The sequence below is a fragment of the Xenopus laevis genome, chromosome 6L (assembly GCF_017654675.1).
Source record: "Xenopus laevis strain J_2021 chromosome 6L, Xenopus_laevis_v10.1, whole genome shotgun sequence".
In the NCBI taxonomy this organism is placed as follows: domain Eukaryota; kingdom Metazoa; phylum Chordata; class Amphibia; order Anura; family Pipidae; genus Xenopus; species Xenopus laevis.
Genome location: NC_054381.1, coordinates 119,674,278 through 119,693,112, shown reverse-complemented (window position 1 = coordinate 119,693,112; position 18,835 = coordinate 119,674,278). Strand labels below are relative to the sequence as shown.

At 38.3% G+C, this 18,835-nt stretch overlaps 1 protein-coding gene across 2 annotated transcripts in view; it reads left to right on the top strand.

Moving 5' to 3' along the window:
- Positions 1-17,588, top strand: part of LOC108719236 (coiled-coil domain-containing protein 178) — a 170,071-nt gene extending 152,483 nt beyond the window's left edge. For both annotated transcript variants that reach the window (XM_041566415.1, XM_018267969.2), the window contains exon 20: positions 16,881-17,588. In XM_041566415.1, coding sequence (XP_041422349.1) covers positions 16,881-17,006 — 126 coding nt within the window. In that variant the 3' untranslated portion in view covers positions 17,007-17,588. The remainder of the gene's footprint in view (positions 1-16,880) is intronic.
- The last annotated feature ends 1,247 nt before the right edge of the window (positions 17,589-18,835 follow it).

Below are 18,835 nucleotides of genomic sequence, written 5' to 3'. Positions count from 1 at the left end.
GGGGATCTACCAGGGGACCCCTGCAGTGGCCTTTATTTTTGGGGGGTGCATCACCACTGACATATTCTCTATATTATTATTCAGTTAAATGTCCCCCAGACATTTGTGCAAATATATGCACTACACATGCAATTTCCTTGAAATCAAAGTTAAAGTTGCAGTATGTACAGAATATTGAATATTGTCTACATGAATTACATTTTTCCATGGAGATCCATGCAGGAGTGTATGTGTATGAGTGTATGCATTAGGGACCAGCGTTAGGGCCAGTGCATGAAATTAGCATTATAATTGTTTATTAAAATATTTTGGGGGAAAGGCATTAAAATTTGTGTACAAATAAGAATAACAATGTGCTTGTCGCAATGTAAAATTCTTAGACTTAAGACTTTTATTGCATTGCGAATCTTAATTGTACATTGCACACTTTTAAGACCTGCTTCAAGGTGGTGTAAACTTTTGGAGCATGCTTAATAACTTTAGTAAGAAGTTTCTTATATACTGTACTAGGGATGCACCAAGTTCACTATTTTGCATTTCGCGAACCTCCGAATCCATCATGAAAGATTTGGCTGAATCTGAATCCTGAATACCAAAGCCAATCCTGAAATTTGGTACATTCCTATTATATACTGTACACTGCACACTATACAATTCACAATTGCTAGCCTAATATAGTGTGAGGGGCAAAGGGGTTTGCAAAATGTTCAGGCAAAGGCAAAAATTCAGGCATTTCCGGAAAAGCACAAAAAAAAATGAGCATTTAGGAAAACACTCCGAAAAAATTATACGATCTTGGTTTTTGCTCGATTTTAATGTTTTTACACAAACCGATTAAATCAAGTTGTTTTTTTTAATGATAAATAAGGTAAAATCAGGTATGGGAGTTTGGTAGTGGTTTTTTTTGTTTAAACAATGAGATAAGTTCAGATTTTAGTAAATAACCCTCTAACTGTACAAAGATCTACCTGTGAGACACATAGTATTCTGTGCTTGATTAGGCCTGATATTTATGCTGAAACAAAAAGCTGCATCTATCATTGCCATACGGAGAAGATAAATATGCCATTAGAGAAATTCACTTCCTGCCCATTTCTTAGCTATTTGTTGTGCTGTTCTGAGACTCCTGAACCTCTGGCTCCGAGCAATAAACCTGCGCCCAGTCTGAATCTACCCACTGATTGACATGAAGGACAGGAATCAAGGTGGACTCCACACATAAAATATAAAACAGACATCGAGTAATTACAAAGATAAATTTTGAGGTCAGATTCTGAGAACAGAAATAAACAACTCAGTCTTTACCCTTCTATTTTATGAAATCACTTGAGTCGTGTAGACAGAAATATGTATTATTGTAATGACCTGTTGGCCGGGTTTAGAACTATTTGTGTTATATATAGATGGTGCTTATGGAAGTCCTGGGTAGTTTATTGCTGCTTCCATCCTACTGGAGTATGAGAACTATTAAACTCATGCTAAACTTAGCTAATATTCAGTAACAAGTTTTTAGGGTAGGAGAGACATGTGCATTTGCTCAGGTCTCTAACATCAGTAGCACTTGGTGGTAGAAAAATTATAGAGCATCCATATTATGTCACGGTTAACAGATATTTTCAGTATACACATTAGGAATTCCCAATAGCATTTGCAACTTTCAGAACCCAAACAGCAGTCAAAGGCTGTTAGGAGAAGCTGAAAGTTGCATTGTAGAATCTTAAAGTAGGGAAGTTATTAAGCTTTTTATTCAGCAGCTCTCAAGTTTGCCGTTTCTGTTATCTGGTTGCTACCATGCATTGATAAGAGACTGGAATATGACTAGGAGAGGGCTTAAAAAGAAAAGTAATAAAAAGTAACAATAACAATAAATTTGTACCCTCACAGAGCATTTGTTTTTCAGATGGGGTCAGTGACCCCCATTTTAAAGCTGGAAAGAGTCAAAAGAACAAGGCAAATAATTAAAAAACTAGAAGAAGAAAAAAAATGAAGACCGAGTGAAAAGTTGCTTAGAATTAGCCATTCTGTAACATACTAAAAGTAAAAGGAGAAGGAAAGTCGGTATTTACTTGGGGTGCCTCCAAGTGATCGTATATACTTACCTGAGTTTCTAAAAAGGTTTTAAGAGATCCTTATTTTATTAAAATTGCCATGATGGGTTTCAGGACCGTTTGTATCCTATTTTAGAATATATTCCATAATGTATCCCTGGTGCTTCCATACGCCTACCCACGGACAAAAGATTTTCTTTTATCACTTTGTTCTAATCCCCATTCTGGGATGTATGTGTGAAGCTATGGACAGGAAATACAGTTTGAGATAGAGCTTCCATAAATGACACCAGGGCTTCAAAAGGCTAATACAAGATTACAGACAAAATAAACCAAGTTATGAGATAAATAATAACAGCAATATTAATGATTTTTCTGATGCTTGCCATTCTGTGCCCTTCAGCATGGTGCCACCAAATCTGTTTTGAGCATTCTGTGGGTTATTCTGTTGGTTTTTAGTATAGTGCCAAAGCTTAGCATAGGAACGTTTTCTGGTACTATCCAGCACACTTCTGACATAAGTAGAAAACATAAGCACAAATGTGTTCCAGGAGAGGTTAGGGACTCAGGGATACACATCATGTTGCTGTATGCAGGAGCCATTCAGGTCACCATAAAAATTCTGCTTTTCAGTCCCCAGTCTATTCTGGGGAGTGCTGCAATAGATCCGACACATCACTTCACCTTAAATTGCCCTCCATTTATGCTGAATCTTATGAAAACGGGGATTTTTTTTAGATTTTTGGCCTGCATGTAGGAGGACGACTGTTATTTACCATCAATCAAGAAGAGGCAGCCATTCACTTCCAAACCTTAAACACTTTTATATTCCAAATGGCACACTAGAGCTTTCACCCAAAGACACACATCCAGTGATTTCCAGCATTTTGTATCTGAATACCACCTACGCAGTTATTTCCGAATCTCTTCCACAGACCTCTTTGGAATTTCTCTATTCCCACCTGCCCTCAACAACCCAATGCTCCTCGTTGGCATCTCCTTGTTATGCCATATAGGATACATGAAAAAGGGGGGCTGTGGGAGCACTCCAAGGCTAAGTTAAAATACAATGGAAGTGCTACTGATTTGGCCAATTAATCAGTGCACATCCCCTGGTCCCCTGTCTCATAAGTAATTCAGTATATATGCAAGTGCATGTGTTTACAAAAACAGGGGTTTTTAGTTAAAAAGTTATGATCACAAAATTGAGAAGCCATCATACCACGTCAAGGTAAAACCCGTACGGTGGTCCCTAACTTGTTTACCTCTGGTCATAGTATAAAAGGGCTTGTACCTCTCTGCATAGTAGCATTACTTGTAATTAGGCTTGGGCGAATTTGACCCGTTTCGCTTCGCCAGCAAAATGTCGCCGACGCCCATTAAAGTCTAAAGGCATCAACATTTTTTTGACACGCATCAATTTTTTCTGCTGCGTGATGGCATACAAGTCTATGGCCGTCATTTTCGCAGTGAAACAAGGCGCAAACAATTCACCCCCATCCCTACTTGTAATAAGTGTCTCCTGAACCTTGGATTTAGTCTGAGGCCTTCCCCACCTATAGCTTTTTCGGCTTTTAAGAGAGAGAGAGAGACTACCCAAAACAAAGCCCTTTTTTTTTTTTTTTTTTTAAAACCATAGGTCCACCATTTGTTAAAGTGGTGGGTATGGGGTGCTACAAACCACATGAAGCTTAGACTGCAGCTTCTTGCTACATTTTAAAATACAAAAAAGGGGGGTTGTGGGAGCACTCAAAGGCTAAGTTAAAATGTGTTTAAGTACAATGGAAGTGCAACTGATTTGGTCAATTAATCAATGCACATTCCCTGGTCCCCTGTCTCATAAGTAATTCAGTATATATGCAAGTGCATGTGTTTACAAAAACAGGGGTTTTTAGTTACAAAGTTCATAAAGTTGATAAGCCACCATACCACTTCATGGTAAACCCCATACGGTGGTCCCTAACTTATTATGCACTTGCATACAATATATACCGGTGAATGTGCATTGATTCATTGGCCAAATCAGTAGCACTTCCATTGTACTTAAACATATTTTAACCTAGCCTTTGAGTGCTGACACAACCCCCATTTTTTATCCCATATAGGACCTTTTCTTCCTGGTAGTCCTGGCTAGAAGTCTACACTTGCTACTGATCCTAACTAGCAGTGTACTCCTAACTGGTGCAGTATCCACCTAGTTTCCTGTTTCCACTAGACTCCTGGTTGGGGGCCTTTTACTGCCCTTTTACCTGAACCCTACCTATCTTGTGCACCTAGTACACTCTTTAACTTTAATTCTCCTAACTCTGGCAAATCTATCACCTGCTTTCCAGGGCTGGGTTGTCCTCCTCCAGCAGTTCTTGTCACTTCGACCACGCCCTTCTTCAAGTCCTCCCCTTGCTTCTCTTTTGCCCCCCTGGTGGCCAAAGTAAAAATTACACCATATTAACAAAACGACTTAAACTTTACTGCCCTCTAGATGCCAAAAACATTAAACAGTTCTATAACACTTAATCGGTGATCATCCATACATACATTTCATACTACCCATTGCATTCTCTCTCCATCCCCTCACATGCAGACATGTTAATGCACTGAGAATTATGTATGTATTTTTAATCTTATATAATACCTCCCACACACATCTGAGAGGGTGATAGAGGCTCAAATAGTAGGATAGTTTTATGCATTGCATGGGCATTGGCCTATAAGTGCCAAGACTGAACCAGGTACAGTAGAACCCTGATTTTAGGTACCCAGATTTTACATTTTCCCAGATATGATAACGTTTTATTTTGCGGTCCCATAAAGGCAAGCAGTGTCTTACTCTCTTCCCGTATTTTAATTTTTCCTTGAATTAAAGCTGTTTATACACTGTCCCCTGGGAAAGGTGAAATCAGGGTTCTACTGTATCATTAGAGATCAATTCATGGAGCATCAGGAGGGGTGTTTAAAAATGTATAAACTTTAATGGTTCATATTAAAAAGTTTTTTCAGCATGTCAGCATACAAATTAGTGATCATATAGATCATATAGATCATATGCTTTACGCGTTTCGTGTCATCTCGCCACTTCTTCAGAAGCGATCCCATTTCTACTGTATCATTATAGGACTTTAAGGACCTGAGGTTTTTTTGAAGTAGTTGAAAAAGCTTTTCTTATGGAGGACATTCAGAACTGGAATCATACCATGTGATTTCTTGCATTCCTATAGACAACAATGGGCTGCTGCTTTTTGGGCACAGGGAAGCTGCTGTTGGGTAAAACACCCCAAATATCTATATATGCCCTGGGTCTAAGGTTCCCCTTACCTAAGTGACAAGTGAATCAGTCAGAATGACACACTGGCTAATCATATCACTTACTGTCATACAGAAATGCATTTAAATTCAGATTTTGAAAGCCCCACAAGGCCTGTGTTTGCACCAAATCTTAGTGTGCAAGGTCTTATGACAGCGGGTTAAATAAATTTAGCTACCCAATTTTAAATGAAGTGAAAATGCTACACAGCAAAGCCAAAGAGCATTTTCCTTCATTCTAATGGCCTCAGTTATAATCAATAGCTATGTTTTTATTTTACTGAACGAAACTGATTCTGGAAAAAAAAGAGAATTGCTTTTAAAGTACAAAAATAATTATGGACCACTTGAAACGTAATGTCTGTGTTTTATTTCTCATCAGAATTCATTAGTGTGTAACATCAATAATTTAGCCCCTCATTTGCCAACACTGACTTGGCTGAGTAGTTCAATCATGTAACCCTGTAAACTCACTTTCCATTAAAATGAATGTTGCTGACAAAGGATAACGAAAGAGATACTTCATTTATTAGCTAAAAAAGATACTTCATCTATCAACATTTTAAATTTGGAGAGTTATGCAACAGGAGTTTATAAGTTATTCAAAGTCCAAATGTTGAACTTGGAACTAAAATTTATTAGCAGATTTAAAAAAAAAATACTGTTACTCCTTACTATAATTTAGTGGTCAATTTGCCTTTGTTTTAACTTGTTTTCATTGCCACAGCAATACAGACAGGCAGGAGTAGTCCAATATGTGGTATCTCAAGGGTTAAGAGGCTCAAGTGGATATCCATGCAAAAGTCAGGGCAGGCAGCAATCAACATAGTCAAAATCAAAGCAGAAGGGTCAGGAACCAAATAGCAATTAAGGCACACCTAGAAACTCACAAGTAAGACCTATATTTGGGCATTTAACCCAAGCCTGAGTCTACATTACACAATGTAGTGACACGCAGCTATGATTCAAGAGCACACATCTGATTGCAGTCCTACAGCATGTTGGTCTGTGCACCATAAGGCCTTCAATATAATGTAGTTGAATTGAACTTTCATTACATCCAGACTAATTTGATGGTGGTGTTCTTGTAGGTTGTATGCTTTGCCAATTGTAGCTAAGGCTACTTGCAATCAACAGTACATATACAAATTGTGTTTAGCCACAATTTTCTGAGATAAAATAGCTCGACAGTGCAAGCGTTTCAAAGTGAAATGACGCTAGCGATCACTTCTGGCTAGTGAAACTTTGTTAGTCCTCTTACGCTTAGGTCAATTTGAAGAGGGATGGGTACATTTAAGGCGTATGGACGTCTTTATTAGAGATGTTGGTGCAAATGCTTGAAGGCCACTTTTTATTACAAATGTCCAAGGAACCTGAATAAAGACAAGGCTTGAGAAAGGGCAGGAGCCCAAAACATTGCCTTGTCTTTGGCACCAATAAATTCAGATTTTCTCCATTTCGGATAGCTGCAGCGTGACTATTGGTTTCTTTGGCAGTGGGAAAGCAGCTTGCACCAGATGCTAAAAAAAGTGCATGTATATTTGTAGCAACTTGTCTATAATTGACTGAATAAAGACAAAAGAGATCCTCTAATGCCCTACACATGAGCCCACCCTAAAACAAATGTTTCATGCCCTTCAAATGTCGGAGGAAAAAAGTTTAATAGTTAGGACTTTTGCAGGCAATCCCGCTTAAAAAAAGGACAAGTCACCAGTGTTTTTGCAACTTTAATGCATTTCTGGCAGACAGGATATGATGTAACTGACATAAGATTGAGGAAGATGTAGCTTCACTTTAGCAGTTCGCCTGGTCTGAGGTGGCGAAGTCAACTCCGATGTAAGAATTTGCAGAGTTACGTTGGCTAGAGCGAAATGGGAAACTGTATCTGGTTAGGGTGAGAAGGGCTAAAAGGAGTCAAAAAGCCCCTCACTAGCAATTTACATGCAAAGTGAAGCCTTCTGAAATTAGAAGGTATTTACTTGTCTCATGCCATACACACAATACTGCTTAGATACCAAAATAAGAGTTTTAATTCTCCCATAAGGCATGCAAATGACTCCTTTATGTTCCTTTGGCCAAACGCTGGTTTATAGCACAGATACAGCCTAATATAGTTCAGAGCCATATATCCAAACTTGCAGACAGAAGAGCGAAAAGTCAACCCGGTGAGCGCGAACAAACGATATTGACGATCTCGTTCGCTAGTGAATTGTCGTCTACACCTGTTAGTAAATTAGCGATGTCCCCGTGGATGGGATTTCTGGCGAAATATCGCTAGCGTTAGCCACTTCGCCCTTTAGTGAATCTGCCCCAATTACTTAATTAGAAACTTTAGCCTCAACACATTCCTTGCACTTAAGTGCATTTGCACCAAATATAATTTCAGGGTACTCTTTTCCTCAATAGGTACATCAGACCTGTGCCTAAACAACTGCCCACTAGTCATTTTAACTCTGAGCACCAGTAATAATGTAACAGTAATAAGTGCTAAATAAGAAAATAAAGCTGAGTTTAATAAAATGTATTAGTTCTCCCTCTTAAACAATAGTCTTAGAATACCATAAAAAGGCAATTTTTTCAATAACAACATGCCTACTGAAGGTTTATTTAAAATCAGCTGTCATTGTTCTTACTTTGCCTTATGGTTCCAAATTCCCTCGTAGTCTATACACTTCTGTTTTATAACCATAAATTCTTCTTCAGGCTGTATTATTGCCTTACAAATATTCATGAGCTATAAAGTTCCAAATACTGCAGAATCTGAAATGTAACCATGGTTCCTTTTAAATAGTTACAGAGTACTGGTGGTTGAATTTTCTGGCCACATGTAATCTCTCTCTAAGTTGGCACTATCCTAAATCCCATTGTGTTGCCTTGTGCCAATGTATCAAAAATTTAATTTTCCAATGCGCACTGTCCGAACTCGATAAGATTTCAGCAGATTTGCTGCTCAGCCAAGTCAACTGCTTGGTGCACACGTATTTAGGGCTTATGTCAAAGTCCTGGTAAATGTGCACCAGATTCACTCTGGCATGTCAGCAGATTCCCAGGTTTCCTAGCAGAGCTGATACAGACATCTGACTTATTTTCTACCTGTGAGTTCTCCTATTCACTGTAATTACAAACTTGAAAAATAAAATGACTCTTCAATGCAGGGGCATAACTACAGAGGAAGCAGACCCTGTGGCTGCAGGGGAGCCCAGGACGACCAAATAAATTAAGATTTCCTTTCCAGTATAATATGTTTCATATTAATGTTGCTCATTGATATGATCAGTTTTGATAAGTGTTTATTAGGTATGGGACCTGTTATCCAGAATGCTTGGGACCTGGGGGTTACCGGATAATGGATCTCCGTAATTTGGATCTTTATACCTTAAGTCTACTAGAAAATCATTTAAAAATTAAATAAACCTAAATGGCTAGTTTTTCCTACACTAAGGATTAATTCTATCTTAGTTTGGATCAAGTACAAGCTACTGTTTTATTATTACAGAGAAAAAGGATATCATTTTAAAAAATTTGGATTATTTGGATAAAATGGAGTCTATGGGAAATGGCCTTTCCATAATTCAGAGCTTTCTGGATAATGGGTTTTCCGATAACAGATCCCATACCTGTAATATCATTTATTGGCAATCAATAAAATGTGTGTATTGTTAATTTTTGTTTTTGTATTATAAGTAAACTTGACTTCACAGGTGAATTAAATGCAATTGGGCTGTTTTCTAAATTCAGTTGGTGTAATTTGCAGCATTTGGAGTGAGCTTAAATGCAATTGTGCTGTGGTGATTGACGCAGGTCGATATAGGAACCCTACCTCCACCTTTAAAGGGGTAAATAGCTCCAAGGTTGCTCTGAATCAATAGGCACACTGCTCAAGATTTCGAACATAATTACAAGAAGGACATCTCCCATAGACTCCGTTAATTTTCAAAAATGATTCCCTTAATCTCTATAATAATAAAACAGTACCTTGCACTTGATCATAACTAAGATATAATTAATCCTTGTTGGAAGAAAAACAACTTATTGGGTTTATTTAATGTTTAAATGATTTTTGAGTAGAGGTAAGGTAAAAAGATCCAATTTAAGATCTGTTGTCCTGAAAACCCCAGGTCATGAGCATTCTGGATAACAGGTCCCATACCTGTATATAGTATGCAGATATGAATGAAATATTTAATGCAATTACTGCAGGGTAATTAGCAGCTGCATAAATGATCCCTGTTGTATTAGGGGAATGAGGTGCTACATGCTCCAGCTAGTCTTATAGTAGAAACATAGAAACCACAAGGAAGGTCAGTCCAATAGCATTGGCACATTTTTTTAATCAAAATAAATGGCTCCACTAGTGTTTTAAGTGTTTCCTATGCTTTACAGCTCCTGTAAAGGGATTCTCTGTACTTTTGTACATGTGGCAGGCTCATGTGATACTGAAGCATGCTGGGAGACAAGGGTGTCACATACCTAAAAGTGGCTATAGATATGAAGATTTTTTAAAAGATCTTTTCGTTATCGTAGTACCTAAAATGATCGTTTAAATCTATGATTTGTCCTTCAGAAAAAATGACCATTTCAAGCGATATCGTCTAGTTAAAGCTAGAAACCTGTGAGTAGCTGCCTGCTTGGCCCTTGAAACAATTGGATGGATACATTTGCGACCGATGAAAATTTTCTAACCTGACCAATCCGTTTTCATGTCGGATGAAAAATCGTTAGATGCATGATCATTCAGTGCCCCACTAACGGTATGATAGTTTGATGGATTTGCTGGATCGCACGAAAATTGGTCGAAAAATCTTAACATCTATGGCCACTTTAACACCAGCTTTCAGGCAGGCAGTGCAGGGCTCCTGCTGTGAATTTCATCCCATTTATAAGGGTCGTACACGTCTACACCCGCAGGTCATACACATGTGACCTTTCCGGCTCCACTTGTGCTGTTCACTACCACCAGTCACGGCTCACACCTTTGCATCTCTGTAATGGGGCAGAACAAAGAAGCTGTGGACGCATTGTGCATTGTGGGAAATTACTGGCATGTATAGAATAAACCTGGTGTTACACAATTATATCCAGATGCTTGTATCTGTATCTGTCTTGTATGTAATTTGCTCAGCTTGACTTGACTTGACTGGCCACACTTGACTGGAATTCCATCAGTTTGACTGGGAAGGGCCATGCACAGCAGTTGGTAGATGGCAATTTACTCCTAAAGATGTGATTATCTGCTAACCCATGCAATTTATGAAGATGGACTGACCAATCAAAATCTGATTGTATGTAGCTCTTGATCTGCTGGTGGAATATCTTCTTTATTGGTGACATTAGAATTACACCAGTGTCACCCTTGGCATTGCTGTTGATGTCTAGCAGAAAATAGTGGTGGTCTAACTGTCCCTGTACACCTGCCTTTGCTCCTGATATTATGAAATGGAATCTTTCTGGCTGATGCACATGGACAAGAGAACCTCTGTGTGCAAAACTGTCATGCGTTCATAACATGAATGGAGGTGACAACCTATTTCCCCGGCAGCCAGAATGCCCTGTTTGCCACTGGCCTTGCAGAAATGCCATTTTCTAAATATTTTAGCAGCGCTTCTCTGTTGCATCTATAAATAAATATGTAAACATTTACAGTTTAACTTAAAAATAAAGAAAATGTGTAAACAAATATACAACACATTTAACATGGGTAAAAATACCTGGCAATATTTGATAACATTTTTATACAAGTTAGACACAATCATAATAAGAACCCACAACAGAGGTGCCGCAAACCCAAGCTCTGCCTTTCTGGAATTTTTTTACCATATATTTTTGTAATGAGAAATGATAAACCTATATAAATATATATTTGTGTTTGTGTGTTAGAAAAGCTCTTGTTCTTTCCGATGATAGAAAATGTGAAGCCATCTGTGTCCAATTTAGCTAGCCAGCCTATTATTATAATACTGTTTTTGAAATATGAGTCAAGTGGGTACTACAGCTTTTATTTCTGAGTTATGGAAGCAAACACATGTGGCTAGTCAACTGCAAATTCATAGGAACATAACAATGTATTCAATGAAAATGAGGCTGCTCTGAAGATTTCCTGCACAGCAATGCAGGTTTTTTAAAAACCACATAGCCGAGAGATCCCTAAACCGCTGGCGAGATGACAGCACTTGCTTTAAACATTTTTGCTCACCGTTGCAACACAGAATGTGATACCAGCCTCCCAGGGATTATGTCACTAACAGAGATATGTGACACTGAAAAGTTGAGGATGAAACACAATTGTTAAGAAATCCTTACGCTGGAAATACGCTACAACAACGGCAGTTTAGAAGCAGACTAAAATGCATTACAATTGCCAACATGGACCATTCGAGACAACGCAAGCTGCAATTTGAACTGAAAATGGTTACAGTTTGGAAAACCCAATGAAATATTGTGTAAAGACCAATGTCGAAATATTACACACTGTGCGTCTGAATTTTGTAGTGGCGAAACACATTATTATGACATTGTCTTGCTCTTTGCTGGTTTTCTTCTCCTACATCAACCTTAGAGAGTGAATTAAACCATAATCCAAGTACAAGGACTTGTTATACAGATTGAATCCAAAATGGTGGCCATAGAGGTAGAGATCCGCTCGTTTGGCTCTCCCCGATACGCCCACATTGAAATGGGTGATATCCGGCTGATCCGATCGTGGGCCCTAGGGCCCAACTATCAGATCAGAACGGAGGCCAAACGGGTGGTCGGATTGCGGAACCGCGTATATGAAAAGATGTGGCCGCGATCTGACAGGATTTTCTAACCTGCTCGACTTTCGGCCAGATATCGATCATGAAAGCCCAAAGTCGTTGGGCTCTACACACAGGCTGATAAGCTGCCGACTGCCTTAATTTGGATCACCATACTTTGGGGGTCATTTACTAACAATCAAATTTCATGGTTTTCTCTTTTTAAAAAAAGCTCTAAAAATTTGAGATTTATTAAGTGTAAAAACCTCTAATACAAAACTTTGTCAGGTAAAAGCTGTCGAGGTAGATCAATTGGGTGTAGGTAAAGGACCCTCTTTTTGTCCTCACTGTGTCAGGTTCCTCAAACAGAGCATAGGAGCCGCAACTTCTCCTTGTCTTCATAAATCCAAATCAACCACTCTGGAGAACCAATATCATCAAACAAGTGATCGTTTATTTGGTAGCACTACATGTTTTGGATCTATCTGATCCTTCCTCAGGTGCCAGTGTTCACAGTGTACATAACCTAATAGCCCAAAATTTAGAAACTGACAGTCTTGTTGGTGTTTCCTTGTGTTTAAATTTTGGGCTATTGGGTTATGTACACTGTGAACACTGGCACCTGAGGAAGGATCAGATAGATACAAAACATGTAGTGCTACCAAATAAACGATCACTTGTTTGATGATATTGGTTCTCAAAAGCTGTTGAGGTCCTATAGAAGTCGATGGAAGCAACTCTGATCCTATTGGACCCCTCCAAATCATTTCAAACTTTTACAGGTTTTTCCTATTATTTTTCCGCTAGGAGTATTTGTAGTTTTTATTGCATCCTTCAGTGTCATTTTCCATTTGTACTTTTTTATTCTTGTTTTTTTTAATAAATCTCACAACATTCGTAGTTTTAGTGTTTGTGAATTTATTCGTGGTTTACAAAACCACTGACACCACTACTAAAATCCAACCTTTGATAAATAGGCCCCCACATGTCTGCTAAAAAATCATTTAAATATTAAATAAATCCAATAGGGCTGTTTTGCCTCCAATAAGGATTAATTATATCTTAGTTTGGATCAAGTACAAGATACTGTTTTATTACTACACGGAAAAAGGAAATATGTTTTATTTAATAAAAATGGAGTCTATGTAAGATAACCTTTCTGTAATGTAGCACTTTCTTGATAACGGGTTTCTGGATATTGGATCCCATACCTGTACTTTCCCTTGAAGCTGTCATTTCATTCCATCTAAAAGAGCTGCCAGAAATGTAAATGTAGAAAGAACATTGTAGCGCACTGTACACCCACTTCCTAATCTTCATTAAAAACAGCAGCACATCCTGCTATGGGCAATGTCACTAAGCTTTGCAACTTTTGTGGTTGCGCCAGCAGCAAACCTTTTTGTGAATCCAAGCTAGTATTTCTCAAAAATCACCCAAAACATTGATTAACATGAAGCCACAAAAACCAGTCTAATGTGTTTATATATAAAACACAAAAGGAATATACCGTATAATATGTAAGAGACTGATAAATATAAATGCTTTTTTTCCACTATCTTGCAGCTAAAAAAAGGTAATTCTCACTTGTTAGACACTCTGGTCCTCTCTCTAAGGGGCAGACTTACCAAAGGGCGAAGTGGCTAACGCTAGTGTCAATTCGCTAGCATTATTGCCCAACAGGGACATCGCCAATTTACTAACGAAAGAGACTGGTGCTATCGGTCATTCGCACTCTATCGCCAGGCGACAATTCCGTCTGGCTAATGGACGTTAATCCGTGAATTCACTGAAGTGCAGATTTTACTGAACGTTACCTCTTTCGCCAGACTTGCCTTCGCTACCTGAGACCAGGCGAACTGCATTAAAGTAGCTAATTCTTCCTCATTCCTCTGTCACTTACATTATATTCTGTGAGCCGAAAATGCATCAAAGTACAAAAAACGCTGGCGTCTTTTCCTTTTTTCAGCCTGATTGCCTGCAAAAGACCTAACTTGAACTTTTTTTGGGTAACTGGGTTTCCCCATACATTTGGTAACATACGGAACATTAATTTTACAGTGGGCTCATGTGTAGGGCATTAGAATAACTCTATTGTCTTTATTAAGGTTCCCTGGACATGTGTTTTAAAAAGTGTAATTTGTAGGTATATGCACCAACATTTAACATAAAGACACCCATACAACTTTAAATGTCCCGCCCTATGCAAATGGACTTGCAAAGTTGTGAAGTTTCACTAGGCAGAAGTGAACGCTAGAGTATGTGAATATGTAGAGGGTGTGAAGTGGATGCTGGTGAATTTTCCCGGGTAGTAAATCTGCACCTAAAAGGGCCAGTTGCACTTTTGTCTACTGAGCAGAGCTGAATTCAACAGGAAACAAGTGGAGCCAGCTGAACTCTAGTGACAGACTCACATCCAGTTGGCTGCTAATCTGTTCAGTAGACAGGAGTGCCGCTGGCTCCTTTAGCAATAAGATCAAAGCACCATGATTAACCAAGTGGTGACAAAATATGCAGTTTCATTATATAACTAGTACAGAAAAACTAATCAATGTACATTGCAAAATGTATTCTTTTGTTCTACAGTAGCAAAAACCACACATCTGTCTGACTATAGGCACAGTCTAGCACTAAAGTTCAGCTGTGTATTTTTACTGCTGATAAAAAATCTGCCTAAAATAAACGATTAAACATTACAGTATTACATATCAAGCACCTTTACCCATCATTCTTCTACATATCTTACCCATCCTGTAGTAAGCTGGAAATGTGTTTGTATCGGTATTCTAAAATACAAATTTCATGACTACAGGGTATATCCTGCTTTGGAGATGTCACTTGTCAATTGTTGTGGTTTTTCTGAAATTGAAAAAAAAAATTCCATTCAATTAAAATAAATACATATAATACATTATTTGAAGTTAAAATAAATACCTGCTGTTATCCATTGGCACTTGGTCTAGTGAAGCTCATAAAGGAACGTGCATTCAAAATGAACAAGTGGGATATAGTTAAACTTATGAAATGACTGCTGGGATCTCATAAATAAAAGAAGTTTTCTTCAAAAGATTGTCTGCAGAAGCATTATGTGGAGTGTGCCCATGTTCTACACTTTTTGGAATTTGAGGAGGCTTTTTGTTTGCAGCAGGGCCTACGTGGAGCACCTCCTGTGAGTAATTAAACAGTTTTTTATACGAAACAAGTAATTACAGGGAATGAGTTTACAAGTTTGGATAAACTTATGAAATGTCACTGGCATGTTGCTGCTTTCCTTGTCAGCACTGTACATTACGTCAGGGCCATCGATTTTTTGTTGCATACTATATAATAAGCTAACATTGCAATAAAAGTAAAGATTGTTTACATTATTTTGTCCTCCATCTGTAATTCGTAATAAGTTACATCCAAGAAATAAGACTAGCAATACCCCTCAGAATAAGCAAGGCTTGTGGTAGAAAAAGACAGTTGGACATGAGAGACAGTGAATTCCAAAAACTCCTGCTCACCATTACCTCTGTTATATACCATGAGCAGCAGGGCCATGAACCCAAACCCCAGAATATCCACTCAAAAACATGGAACTGCTCAGATACATGCTTTAAATGCAATCTACTTGGCAGTAGAAGTACTCTAAACATACTGTAAGTTCAACATTAAATTCGTTTATTGGAAGCGCCAAAATAAAATAACTGTATACATAACTGTATTCCTTCTCTTAAAGGAGAATGAAAGCTACAGAGGCAGTTTATTGCCAATAGATTAGCCACAATAGATCAAGCGATAATTTTATATTATTCTGTAGAATGCTTTACATGCTAAACAGCTGTAGAAGCTCTCTGTTTGTTTAGCAGTCGCCATATTAGCTTGGTGTGACATCACTTCCTGCCTGAGTCTCTTGCTGCTCACTCATAGCTCTGGGCTCAGAATACAGCAGAGAGGGAAGGAAGGAGAAGGTAAGAGGAAGGAGCAAATTGAGCATGCTCAAGCCCGTGTCCTGGAGATTTAAGCTCAAAACAGGATGTTTGATACAAAAGCCACAATAGAAGGAAAGAAATGTGGTGTTTCTTTTGAGGACTCAGAGCAGCATTACTTTTAGGGTTTGCTGGTGTATTTAAATATACCTTTCTGTTAAAGCTTACTTACTTTTAACCTATTCTTCTCCTTCAAAATCCATCAACTGCTCTTGGAAATATTTAATGTTGCTAACTTGTGTTTTTATGTTGTTAGCTGCATCCTTGTACAACTGCTCCCAACAGCATAGTGCAAAGTGCAAATAATATGTAAGCATTGTGCCATTTTGTTTACCCACAATGCAGTTCCCAAAAATTCCAATTTAATGGTGCAAACATTAGTGCTGGTCAAATGGGAGCAAGTTGCACCTGCGAGAGAGAGAGAGGCGGTACATGAGTGCACATTTAACCCTTCCTAAATGATGTACATATCTAGTGGTGCATCACACAAAGGAAACTCTGCATATAGTGCCTTGTGCATCTCAGGCTTCACAACTAGATACTTGGTGCACAGCGTCAGTGCAGAGAAGAGTCCATAAGAGCAAACACATTTGTGGAAGGCATTTTAATAGACGCACTTCTACGCCCGTTTTGTCTGCCTCATGATCATAAATGAAGCAAGATAAAGTGCAGCAGTTAATCCATTGGACAGTTACAGTATAGATAGCTAGAAACACCCTTTTATAACAGCATTGTTAGTAAGTTTATCATATGCTCCATTCAATAATAGCACTCTGTTTTCCCAATTAATGAGTATATATTGATTTTATTCCTTTGTCTCTTCTAAACAGGAGGCAATGTCACAAACAATTCAGCACGTCGCCGCTTTCCTTACTTCTTTGGCAGGTGGCTTGCCCAGTGAAGAAGCTAAAGAAAACAACCAGCCTGTCTCAGATGCTGAAACAAAAGACACGTAAAGTCACACAGTTCAGATAACAGTGTAATTGGACATTCACCTGTTTGCCATTTCACACTTCTATGGACGGCAAACTCTCTGCCATCCCGGCATGCCTTGCCATCATTTTACTTACAGCAAATCCATAACAATGAAACAGGTGACTTTCATGCTGCTGTCAGGAACGATCTAATTTCAGCTCTGGGTGACTGATTGCAATTGGCTTTGCCTCATCTGATAATTAATCTATGTCACCATTAATTGGATGAGAGAATAATTACTGGCGGTGTTGACAGTGACTGTACGCTTCCCCAGATTTCCCCATTGTGTTGGCCCGGATAAAGGCTATGCGATTGAGTACTTAAAGTTTATGTAAACTATAAAAATTCCCGTACCCATGTGATTGTGCGACATTCCCTGCAATGCACCTCTGTTTGTGTGTTGTTCTGTTTACTAGCCCTTTATTTCCCTTTCGTTCCATGGGAGCTGTCTCCCTCAATCACTCTTCAGTGTTCTATCTTAATTCTGAAGAAGTTTAAAGTTTTCAATGAGCTGGAGATGAATGATTAATGAATAAATTTAAATGCTTCATTTTGTCCATGGATCATTAGTCAAGTCCTTTGTGGTAAGGACCTGAGAAAGGAGTGGAAATTATTAAGACATTAGCTTGAGGCAAGCTTGAGGTAAATATTATGCACAAAAGAGACATAGTACATAGAAGCTGGCTAAAAGGAGACTTCCCAAACATGAGCAAAGCAACTGTAAGCATAAGAAGTGAGTACTGCCCTTGTTATTTTGCATTATAATAGAACTGTTTGTGTATTAGACAAGAATCATTGCTTTATTGTGTGTTAAGATTGTTAGCAACTGAATTATAGCATTTGGAGCTTGGTTATGGGTCAAGATAAAGGACTTCTTTCCTTATAAAAAGCAGCGAAGCCTTGAGTTTTACAAAATGTCCCTAGTATGAAAATTAGAGTAAATATTCCCTGAATCACAGAAGTGATAAACAATTATATTAATACAATTTATAAGTAATCTGTTTCTTTAGATGACAGCTACTATTCAGTGAAATTGATATTACATTTCATCTACCAGTACAGTCTATAGTTACATAGTTACATAGTTAAATCAGGTTGAAAAAAGACAAAGTCCATCAAGTTCAACCCCTCCAAATGAAAACCCAGCATCCATACACACACCCCTCCCTACTTTTAATTAAATTCTATATACCCATACCTATACTAACTATAGAGTTTAGTATCACAATAGCCTTTGATATTATGTCTGTCCAAAAAATCATCCAAGCCATTCTTAAAGGCATTAACTGAATCAGCCATCACAACATCACCCGGCAGTGCATTCCACAACCTCACTGTCCTGACTGTGAAGAACCCCCTACGTTGCTTCAAATGAAAGTTCTTTTCTTCTAGTCGAAATGTATGATCATACATTTGTAGAGCTCTAGATATTCTTGCTCACCTAATATTTGCCTACAGTATATGCCTATACTATGGCCAGTGCTGGATTCGCTTCCTTTGCATTCTCGTTGTCCGGAAATATTGATGTGGCTGGGCAGCCACAAATCTGGGCCTGACTAATGGCCATTCCACCTTTCTAAATGAGAATTAAAAAAGACAGTAGTATGTTCTGTAATAAGAAGCTATAAAGATAAAGAGAATAAGGAAAGTGAGAGAACAAGAAAGTACAGTTGGCCTGTGGTCTAAGGTTTACTGCAGACAGTCTGTTTTGATCTTCTTAGATCTCATCAGTGCAAGATATTGGAACATGACTTCTGAGACTTTGCATTAGGGATGTAGCGAACGTCGGAAAAAATGTTCGCGAACATGT